The sequence below is a fragment of the Cephus cinctus genome, unplaced genomic scaffold (genome assembly GCF_000341935.2).
Source record: "Cephus cinctus unplaced genomic scaffold, Ccin1 Ccin1_scaffold0351, whole genome shotgun sequence".
NCBI classification, from domain to species: domain Eukaryota; kingdom Metazoa; phylum Arthropoda; class Insecta; order Hymenoptera; family Cephidae; genus Cephus; species Cephus cinctus.
The window spans coordinates 480,423-491,669 of record NW_014333043.1 but is presented as its reverse complement, the minus strand read 5'-3'; the positions used below and the strand labels follow the sequence as shown (position 1 = coordinate 491,669).

At 44.8% G+C, this 11,247-nt stretch overlaps 1 protein-coding gene across 5 annotated transcripts in view; it reads right to left on the bottom strand.

Moving 5' to 3' along the window:
- The window catches only part of LOC107267214 (probable basic-leucine zipper transcription factor N), a 54,359-nt gene that overhangs the window by 38,249 nt on the left and 4,863 nt on the right, over positions 1–11,247 (bottom strand). Inside the window, exons 1-2 of one of the 5 annotated variants that reach the window (XM_015738618.2) lie at positions 8,718–8,926; positions 6,982–7,342 (exon numbers count right to left, since the gene is read on the bottom strand). The exons of 1 other annotated variant lie outside the window; for it this stretch is intronic. In XM_015738618.2, the coding sequence (XP_015594104.1) occupies positions 6,982–7,269 (288 nt within the window). In that variant the 5' untranslated portion in view covers positions 7,270–7,342; positions 8,718–8,926. Of the gene's footprint in view, positions 1–6,981; positions 7,343–8,717; positions 8,927–11,247 lie in introns of those variants that run through there. 3 more of the 5 variants (XM_025084354.1, XM_015738620.2, XM_025084356.1) reach the window with 3 other exon arrangements.

Sequence of the window (11,247 nt, the reverse complement as noted above, 5' to 3'; positions counted from 1 at the left end):
CCCCCCCCACCTTACTGCCTTCCTTACCCGTATTACCGCCGACCTCCCCATTCGCATTTATATCCGGACTTCGATCGCCGGCCTGATTTAAACCTCGTATCGTCTTCGACCGGCAAAGGTCCTTCCAGGCAAGTACCGTCCAATGGGAAATCGAATCGAAATAAACGAGTCGAACGCCACTCTTTACGAAAATCCAAAAAAAAAAAGAAGAAAGGATTAACATCGGGTTCCTATATCCCGTAGCAAGGATGTTTTTTCATTCGAGAGAGACGGACGGCTAACCCTCGCCCTCGGTTAATGGCGGGTGTGGGTGGGTTTCACTATCGGCAATATTGATAGTTTTGGCTCGACCTACGGGGTTGAGAAGGGTTGCTTTGCTCAAATAAACGCTGTGTTACGTAATATATATATATATATATATATGTAACACTCTAGTACACCACAGTCACCGGCACCATCCACCTACGTGAACCTGGCACCCGACTTAAAAATATTATAATTTTCAAAACGCGATTCGATTGTACCCCCTTTGTACCTGGTTGTACTACTTTAATTTTCGTTTGTACCTCAAAGAATTGGAAATTACAGGGGGGTCAAAAAACCGCTAGCACGCAACTTGGAGTAATTTAAATTCTGTTTGCAGGGATGCATTTAGAATCGTTTGTACCCGTTCGTACCACCGTTAGTTTCGTTTGTACCTTAATGGGTAAGGAGATACAGGATTTTCAAAATTGACTAAGGGGTAACTCCGCCATTTTTTAAACTGGCTCAAATCTGCGAAGGGTTGCTGGCTTAGAATGCAAACGAAGGTAAAGTAAAATTAGTAATCTTCTTGACTTGGTTGATTTGAAAATGTAAGTAATAATACCATTCAAAAAAATGTAGCTAATTTGTAGAAATTATGGATGATAAATTAAGACGTTCATATAGTCCGAAACTGTATTCAAAGCGCCCTGGAACTTGTGAATGCGCAATGGAATTAAAAAAAAAAAAATATTCAGCTTATTTCTATAAAAAAAATAAAATCGTATCAAGTCCTCGCTACATAATTTGTTTATTCGAAATTTCTTTCGAAGCCAGCTCAAAAAATGGCAGAGTTACCCCTTAGTCAATTTTGAAAATCCTGTATCTCCTTACCCATTAAGGTACAAACGAAACTAACGGTGGTACGAACGGGTACAAACGATTCTAAATGCATCCCTGCAAACAGAATTTAAATTACTCCAAGTTGCGTGCTAGCGGTTTTTTGACCCCCCTGTAATTTCCAATTCTTTGAGGTACAAACGAAAATTAAAGTCGTACAAACATGTACAAACGGGGTACAATCGAATCGCGTTTTGAAAGTTATAATATTTTTAAGTCGGGTGCCAGGTTCACGTAGGTGCACCATCCTCTTCAGCGCGGCCACAGCCGCCACAGCTCTGTCTATATGCAGATGCTCGCAAAACCCTCAAAAAGCAGGTGTACCAACTGACGCAAAGGGATAAGTGAAAAAAAAAGGTCGAGTAGAGCCGCTGATTAAAGTGCATTGCTCGCTATGAGGATCTACGAAATAGCATAGTCCGAAGCAATGGCAACTTCCTGAAGACACCCTGCCCCGCGGGGGTTGGCTATGCATGACTCTGTGCTTTGCTAAAACGAGGCTGGACGAGAAGTCAGCAGGCCGAGTAATCATCTGGGAACGTTGGGATAGAAGGCTTGGCTGTGATTTATATGGCTAAGGATATATCCCACTTTAATGAATAAATTGATACTTTGACGAATTAAGGTCTCGCGAGGTATACTTAAGGAATAATAATAAACATTGGGTATGGGTCTATGGGATATGGGTGAACACGGCTAATCCCGATGGATGCTTTCCGTATAAAAAAGGATAATACAAAAATGGTCTTTTTCATATTTACGAACGAAAATATTTATCACTACGGGATTCTCTGCTCGGGGTTATCCCTGTACCCGGTCTTTCAGCCGGTAACCCTGACCCCGTTAATTAATAGGAAAAACGTGACTACTTTACTTTTCGCGTGAAGAAAAAAAGAAAGACCAGCTAAGCGAACGAGAGTGAGCGAAACATTGAGAAATTTATAAGTTTGATACTGCTGAGGATGCTGGTTGGGTTGACGAATCCGGTTTGAAATCGAACTTCCGTGAACTGGTTGGATTCGTCATAAGTTTGACAAGTTTCTTTTTTATCACACTTATTCGCCCTATATCTCTTTTTGAAGCAATTTAACTTGCAAAATTTATGTCTCCTGTAACTGGGTTCTGTTCCTTGTGTAATACATTATACAAAGTACGAGGACAAGACGCGCACGCGCGAGAAACGTTCAAACTGTCGCTGTAAAGATGTAGGTTAAAAATGTACGTCTAGTTTGCCATAGACTAATTAGAGAAACGTACAAGGCAAATGAATTTTGAAAGAGCCAGTAGAGAGAGTCGGAAGTAATGGGAAAAAAGAAGGCCCCTGAAGAACGTGGTATCGGATTGGCGCGAGGGGACTTCTCTTACACGAATGCCCATGAGCGAAGATATCCCTTGAGCGTAATTTGCGCGAACGAAAGTGAACTTCAACCAGGAATTCAGGGCACTCCGGGAATAGTTAAAATAATCAAAGCGCAGAGAGGTTTCGGTGGTTAAATCTCCATTTTCGGGAGGGACCAGTACCTAAATAAAACTCGGATTACCTTAAGCCGCGTTTACACCAGCCAAAGATATACATAGTCGAGCCGAGTTCTTTAATTGACAAATTTACTTTATTCAATGAATTCCGCAATCGAAGAAATTTCGTCGTGTCTTCTTTTTTATACGCGTAATACAATTCTGTCGTTCAAGTAGAAGTCGCGGTTGACGATTACAAAAATATATATAAAAATAATATTCCAAGACGGTGTAGTAAACGTACATGAAGATTAATGTAATTCCGATGAACCTATAACCAAGTGCCCAAGACCGTACGATAAAATAGCCACATCCGGATCTTCCGATTAACCGGAAGGGATCGCCGGAGCGATCGATACCAAATTGATGGTACACGTCTAAAGCGGGCAAATCCAATTGAACGAGACGTAAACGATTAATCTGCGAATAATCATATCAGTTCCTCAGCCGTGCAGAAACTGTACGAATGAGGCAACCAAGAAAATTAGTAAGAGCCAATCAAAATGAGTTAAAGAGAAGCGAAGGAGAAAGACGAAAAGTGGCAGAGAAGCAGTGTAGCTTATGGCCAAAAAAGAGAGAGACAGAGAGAGAGAGACGGGTAATAACTATAGGATAGTAACGCCATGTATCAGATCGCCATATTTTTCGTTCGACTCCTTATTGTGAAAGGAACGGTCCGTTGCGTATGAGAAAATAAAATTATTACGAGAGGTCGCGGTCGAGTTCAATGACATCATTCCGAAGTAAGAAAAAGAGCGGTAGGAGCTCCATAGCGAGACAGGCGTAGGTACACGAGAGAGAGAGAGAGAGAGAGAGAGAGAGAGGGAGAGAGGGAGGGGTTAAGAAATGAGCGTGAGATCAAAACAGAGAAAGAGTGAGAGAGAAGGAGTGATACTCACTACTCGCGTTCTCTCTCTCTCTCTCTCTCTCTCTCTCTCTCTCTCTCTTCTCTCTAACGCCGTTGGCCTTTCGACTCTTTTCTTGGGAACATTCGCGCCGAAATGTTTGCCTCTCCCCGGCAAATCTTTGGCAACCGAGTGTCGTAACCGCGAAGTTGCGCAACAACAAGACTTTTTTTTATTTCATTTTTTTTTTCTTTTCTTTTTTTCATTCCAACATCATCGAAATCAGCATACACCGATAGAAGCGTCTACAAGCGAGGCATAACCTTCGCTGTAAATGGAATTCGTATAAGGAATAGATCGACGGCATTGAATCTAATGGTATAAGGCGTAACATACAGGGGACTCCTTTACACTGAAACGGGTAAGAGGATGGCCCGCTCGAAAAACAGATTTTACTCGTAGATATACTGTAAGCCCGGCATAGAGCTATACGCAATTTATAGGGTATCACCTTAAATCTTAGATGAGCCTGGGACGTTGCTGTGTATAGGGAACGATAAATCATTCGGTACAAAATGAAATAGGTCATTTGGTCGGTAAGACGGATACTGGAGGATTTAGAGAGTCTCACGCTGTCAAGTGGAGTTTCTAGGTCTTGCAGAGACTCTTGAGGAATTCTCTTTCGCCCGCGGTTCATCTCCGGTGTCGCGCAAGACGATCATTTTGGGTTTGTAGATGTGTCTACGTAGATAATATATTGCATTCACTCATTTTCATCCATACACCGTTACATTTATTAGTTCTGCGACGAGAGAATATACTTCGAGGGGGTTGGAAATTGCTTAAGATGTATTATTTTACTTTTCTTTGGAATTCCCCCCGCCGCCCCCCCTCAGACCCCACGTCACCCTCGATCTTCTCACGATATACCCAGAGAATGCTAACAAAGGACCCTTCTATCTTGTTTTACCAGCACCAGAGACGTCTCGAAGTAAATGAACCGTATTTGCAATGATACACTTTCAACGGCAGTACGGCGCACAGATACAAAGCCTTCTATACAGAGACGTAACGCATACAGGGTAATCCATCAAGAACCAGCCAGATTTCAGAGTTGGCGCACGATCGCTTTCGACAAGGTAACGACCGTCAAAAAACTTTCGACGTTAGAATGAGTATGCACAAGCTTTTCAAAGTTTCATGTATATGAGAAAAGTGTGGAGTGTGCGATACGAGCGTGCGCGAGGATGAGGCACTTATGACTGGGAAAGTGTGCGAGAGAGGATGAGCGAATCTTGAGTATGAGTCGGTAAAGCAGATTGGACAAGAGAACGGCTAAGGAAGCGTGTCGAGTCGGTAGATAAGAGAGCGTTACGGAGTGCGAAGGAATAGGAAGGAAGATGAAGGAGTGATTCGAATAACGTGAAACATGAAAATCAGCCAATTTCCGTACAGTTGTACGAATTTTTCAGAAAGAGTCCAGACGATGCTGACAGATGGGTATAGGGGGGTCTGTCTCTTTTAAGATTTTTTGTGTTTCGTATACTTGCCGCGAGTGCGAGAGAGACAGACTTATCGTGGTATACGTGCATAAGACAAGGAGAGACGGGTCGCTCGAGAAAATCTTGTAACAATTCTTCGTCAAACTAGTTGTACTACTATCTCGGCCGTAACTTTCAACGACCATAACCTCTGAACATTTTGACTTTAGACGACGACGGTTCCTGTGTTAACTGGTGCGTCTAAACTGGATTTCACTTTACGTAGATATATCTGTATACATATCGCGATGTGAAGTTTTGGGATGCACGTCGGAAATCGTGAAATTATACGATTTTCGGCTGCATCGCCGGGGCTTATGCGCGTAGAAGGGATTTCGTGGCATTGAACAAAATTATTTTTTAAATTTCTATTAATTTACCTCGTGGGAACGTTTTTTTCTTTTTTTTACGTTTTGTACCTTTTAAGCCGATCCGAAAGGATCGTGTAGAAATTTAAATGACACGGGACCCGAGATTGCCAGCTACGGGCCTGGCGAGGCGCCGCGACAATCAGACCTGAGTACACCGCCCTGGTAAACCAACTGCACGGGACATTCGACGAGCGTCTTCTCGATCCAGAGGGCATACGGAGCTTCGCCAGTGACGGCCTGGAGTCGTCCATCGGGGGGGCAAAGGTGAACGTTATTTTCGCTTCCCGAAAATATCACCGCGCCCATCCGAAACGTGACAGATGCCAGGATTTACTTAATCGGGATCGTCCGAAACAGCTGGAGATCGCGAGCGATCTCGTAAATTTTGTATTGCGTTGTCCAGCCTTGTTCAGTTTATGTATATAGTGTATCGTACCGTATCGCTACCGTTTTAGGGATCCACTATCAAGGAAACTGTGCCCGTGAATTTTTCAAAGTGACTACGGTCAATCCTTCCTACAGGATGACGGATTGTGAGTTGGCCAGTTTTTCGATAGTCTAAAATGTCGCAGAATCCTGCTTCACGCATACCTGATCGATATTGGATCCGACCTAATAATTCCCAAGAGATATCTCGGTCCCGTTCTCCTTGTAAATATTGTAAATCTGTCGGCAGAACCGTTCTTATTAATTTAAGGGATCTACGGTCCTGTTCACCGTAAGATTTGTACAGTTTGCTTAGGAACAGTTGTTCCACCTAGTTTTCCTATTCCGTTTAAGAAGCAGAGCCGGAGTATGATTTTTCATTCTGTTTCCGAAATTTCAGCGATTCGTTGTAATTAAGAGCGAACTTCCCCAGCTTTGCCGTTTACGTTGCTCGTGTCTCCCAAACTCAGGGGGCCACCGCATAGGAGCAGCTGGCCGTGGTAAATTTTGAAGACGGTTAGATGCTGCAGCTTCTCTGTACCTGGCGCCCATTTTCATTACGTAATATCGATTACTTCTCGAAAGGTGCCATTTTATTCGTAAACTCGATACGTCCCTGGAACAGCGCCATTGCAATACGTAAGAAGCAAAGAGAGATATAATACCGTTTGGGCCCGTAAAGAATACGACCGAACAGCGGGGGGGAACTTTGAACTGCAAATTCAGGCTCTGCTTGAATCGCAGATTAGCACAAACTCGCAGCCGTCTCCGCGATACAGGGTAAAGGCGGAGTCGCGCTTTTGACGCGAGGACGGCGCGAGGGTCGCTCGTGATAAAAAGGAGACGTCGCTTTACGTACGCTGCGGCATTTTACTCGGATAAAGAAAGAAAGAAAGAGAGAAATGAGGATAGGCAAGGAAGGGAAAGGAGGAAGAAAACAAACCAAGAAGTAACGACCGGCAGGCTTCGTATTTCCAAATCCCTTGAGCCGCACGATTATTCCGATCCTTTCCAAGCCTATTTCATCGTCTACGAGTCACTTCCACGCGACATGTATTTTGAGGGTAAGAAAAAAAAAAAAAATGGCCAACTTGACATTTCTCAACAGAAATCCATTTCTCTCGTACTGTTTATACTTACTTTCTTGTACGCCCATTTGACGCTCCTGCTGAACTTCGCCATCGGGGAGTCATCCACCAGATAATACTTCACGTCATCGATGGTATCGTATTCGCTAACGTCATCGACTACGTCACCGTTCTCGGATTCGATGTCGGATCGATCGTACCTTTCATACGAATTAGTCGAATCGAGCTGATCGATTGTTTCCTTCGTATCTTCCGCGTCGCTCGTCACCGATTCCGAATATTCCGTGATGGTCGAGAGTCTCTTTAGATCATTTTCCGTCACGTAGATCGAATGATCCATATCGATCTTTCTACACAAATATATCTATACTCAAAACGCACACCCCACCACTAACCGTTATTATCGCAAAATCCTAAAACAATTTTTGAAAAAAAAAAAAAAAAAACTAAAAAAATTTAAAAAATTCCATTAGTACAGACAACTACGTCGCAGATGTCTTTTATAGAAAACCATGTACGCGTCTGTGTCTACAGTTTCCACGCATAGACTATACCCGTACACTGCAGTAAGGTACAGTTTACAGCCGAGGTATACTCCGTTCGCCGTAATTGTACTTTATACAGTGGCAGGAGTTTCACGTGGTATCAAAGTCGGAACTTCGGACAATCCGATAGCAGGTGTCCGTGCAAGAGACACTACCGACGTATCGACCGTGTGCGGGCACGTTGGATGGATCAGTGCAAAAGGGATGCACGGAGCACGCGAAACAAGGATTCGCACTTAGGTCCCTATTTCACCGTGGCTTTCGTGGAGTCGCCTTCGAGAGGAACCGGGTCTCGGGCATATACATACATAGAACGAGAGCGGTCGGGTAGCCGAGAGGGAAGCGTTTATCCACACAAAGAAAGACAGACGAACGAGCCAGAGAAGAAATGATAGCGAGAGAAAAGTACAATGGCGAGAAAGTGGCATGAGCAAATAAAAGGTGCAAAGGAGAAGAAAAAAATCAAAATATCATCAAGCCCAAAAAGATACAATACGAGAGCTTATCTTCGTTTCACGCCTCTTTCCGACACTTTCCCTCGATCGTCGCGATTCAACACACAAATTCAAGGAAAATTACATTTTATACCTACGCGCACAAAACCGAGCTGCTATACCTCGTGCGCGCGCAACCGGAAATGATTTATATAGGATTTAGGTTTCCCGAAGGTATGACGTCGCGTTGTACAAGAGAAGAAAAAAAAAGGGTATATAAATAATTTTGAGCAGATTGTGGAAATACGTAAAAACAAACTTTGCAAGGGATCATCCCGTCCTCCCCTTCGTCCAGCCCTTCTCCCCCCCAATAATCGTTTTAACTTAAGCGTCTGGCTTACTAGCCGTGAATTAATCGCAGTAACGTTTCCAAGTGGCCGGGTATACCATCTGTACGGTATACCGGAAGTTGAACGAATATCAGGATGATCGACGATCCTGCGGGATCTTTCGGTTAAAGACGCACAAATACGTGGCTACGTGAAACAACCGGCGCTCGCGTATTTCCAAAACATCGTCGAAACCATAATTCGCGTTGAACCGTCGAAGGCGCGGCGGTTCGCTCGCTTACGTAACTAATTAAAGTTACGGCCACGCGTGCATAACGGTAATTCATTATCGGCTAATTAACACGACTTAACCCGTACTTCCGACACGTGACACGCGACGTTCCCGCTTACGGCGCGCGACGCCCTCCTGCGCGAAATAACGTAAGGAGGGTCAGAGAGTCAGCTGACTCGTTTCGTTACCTCGTATCAAAGGGCAGAAGCCCTTTGGCTCATCGAGCACCGAACGAATACAACGACCCGACAGCACAAGCGATAACCGGCCACACACGATCACCATCACTTCCCTTTGTCGCGACGTTCCCGAAATTGAACGTGAAAAATAGCCCAAAGGCCGCACACGCCTACTGCGTTAAGGAACGGCAGGCAACGTAGGTGCTTGCCACTGGTGGCTGTGTGCTTAGCTAGGTGGTTATAACGCGGGCTCCGGACTTACATTAGAGCCTCAAACTACGGACTTTATATTTAGACCTCTGTGTATGCACTGTGCTTTATTTTCTAAAGTACCTTCGCGCTAACTGCGTTACAGCGGTGCGTGCGTGCACGGCTACGTGGGCGTATACGCCTGTATACCCACATACAAAGTCCCGTCCACATACTGATACAATCCACATAATACATAATATACACAGACACGCGTATATAGAAAACCAGAGAACAGCAGCAGCAGACCGATACCTACACGTGAATACGTGAATCGTTACGTGCTTATGCTCCCATATGATACTAGTCATAACCGTAATGGTCCAAGAGCCGAGTACGATCGTAAGTTCGATCTACAATCAATAGCCGAAATCCGGCGTTAGGTTAATTGATTGCAGTATACCCGGTGAACCGTAAACAGCGATCGATCCTCATTGCCGTTGAGCGGAGCTCGACGTTCATTATGCCCGTTGTAGGTGCCATCCGTATCAGCCATTGACTTTTGATAGGGCCTGTAGTTGAACGTGACTAGGTACGCGATGGTCGTCGCACGTCTCTACGACTCTAAGCATTTCCTAGTACCTAATCTCGAGCGCATATCGGACTACGTTAGTGGAGCCTAGGCCTTACGTGACAGGCGGCCGTGCCCCCCCACTCTGCGCACCGTGCAGTGGATGCTTCGGAGAGAAGGACGAGACAGTCTGACAGGTCAGGTCCGGCGCGGAAGGACCTTTGAGTGGTCCTGTACAGTGTCGTATCCCCATGCGTCTCGCAGTTACCTACTATACATTTCTCTTGGAGCTCAACTCGTCCAGTGCGGAGCGGCGTTCCGGCCGATGCTGTTGCTTCCCGCCACTTGGCTCTCTGAAAGGAATGCTTTCAGTTATGGCACCGGGACGTCAATGCCAGACGTATACCAATTCCGTCTGCGGCATAGCTCGGCATCCTCGTAACCCTTGCACGTGCCACGAGTCATCTTCGATTGATCTGGCGCTTTTACCTGATTCCCCATTATTTAACGAACCCTTGAGATTCGAGTGAACAATAAGTATACGTTAACGAGCAACGCCGACTTCGCGTGGACGCGTAAGCGGCTACTGGGTACATGACTCCCGGGAACGATTCTGGCGTGTATATGCTCCCTGACAGAATCTTGTTTAACGGGTGACCTGTTTGAAAGGCACAAGTACCCCGACCAAACGTAAACATCGGCATGCTGTGGCTGTGCTAACTTTTACGTGGCAAAGACCAAACCACTAACTGGATGTAGCGGACAGGCTAATGGGTATCGATATTCATCGGTTAAGATACCTAGGGAATAATCTAGGGATATTGGCGAAGGGTCCATTATCAATGTTTGTAATCGATTAAGTAAATATATAATTTGCGGATTACATATTTTTGTGCTAGCTACTCGAGATAGATCGTGAATCTAGAGAATTAACGATTACCGCTGTTCCAGCGATTTTTCGAAATTTTTATAACAGAACTTTCACACGTATAATTTCTAATTATTCCTACATACGTTTGTTTATCGGTACCGTACACTGATGATGATCATCGCGTACCGATATACTAATGGCAATGGACCACGGCAGATGGTATCGAAGATACCGATCTTACACTCGTGATAACACACTGCCGATGCTATCTATAATAGATGACATTACCGATCAATGAATTTATCGCTAGACCACCCGGTAGAGAATCCCATTCGCGTACACAATTGGCGACACATATCGTTTCTGTGTATCGCATGCGCCTGATGCCACGTGTGCTATACGTGCATATCGGCGCGCCTGCGTGCCGACTGTACCATGCGAGCTTAAATATCGCCATACAGAACGAATGTCCTCCGTATATGACGCGTATAAAGGCGAATACGTTTATTTATATAGGGATGTATACATAAAAGGGAGAAAAAAGTCGTTTAAAGGCAAATTGATGTTAAGGTAGGGATAAAAGGGAGTTTTTATGTAAACTAATTTATACGAATCGTTTGAATTCCACAAACTTTTGAGCACGTGTGAGAATACTTGGCGCAGACGGTGCTCAGGGGATGAGTGCTCGGAGTCGAGTAGGAGGGCTGTGGGAAAGGGACATAGGTGAACCTGACGCTTGTGCAGAAGAGCCAAGCCAAGAAGGTTCCAAGGCTTATCGGATAGGCTGACGGGAACGAGGGGTGAAGAGGTCGAGAAGAGGGTTCTCCGAGAGTGCTATCAGACCGAGGGGGTTTGTGTCATTAAAAACGTATTTGCTTATCTGAACGGAGGGGTTCCTGGGGGTTGCT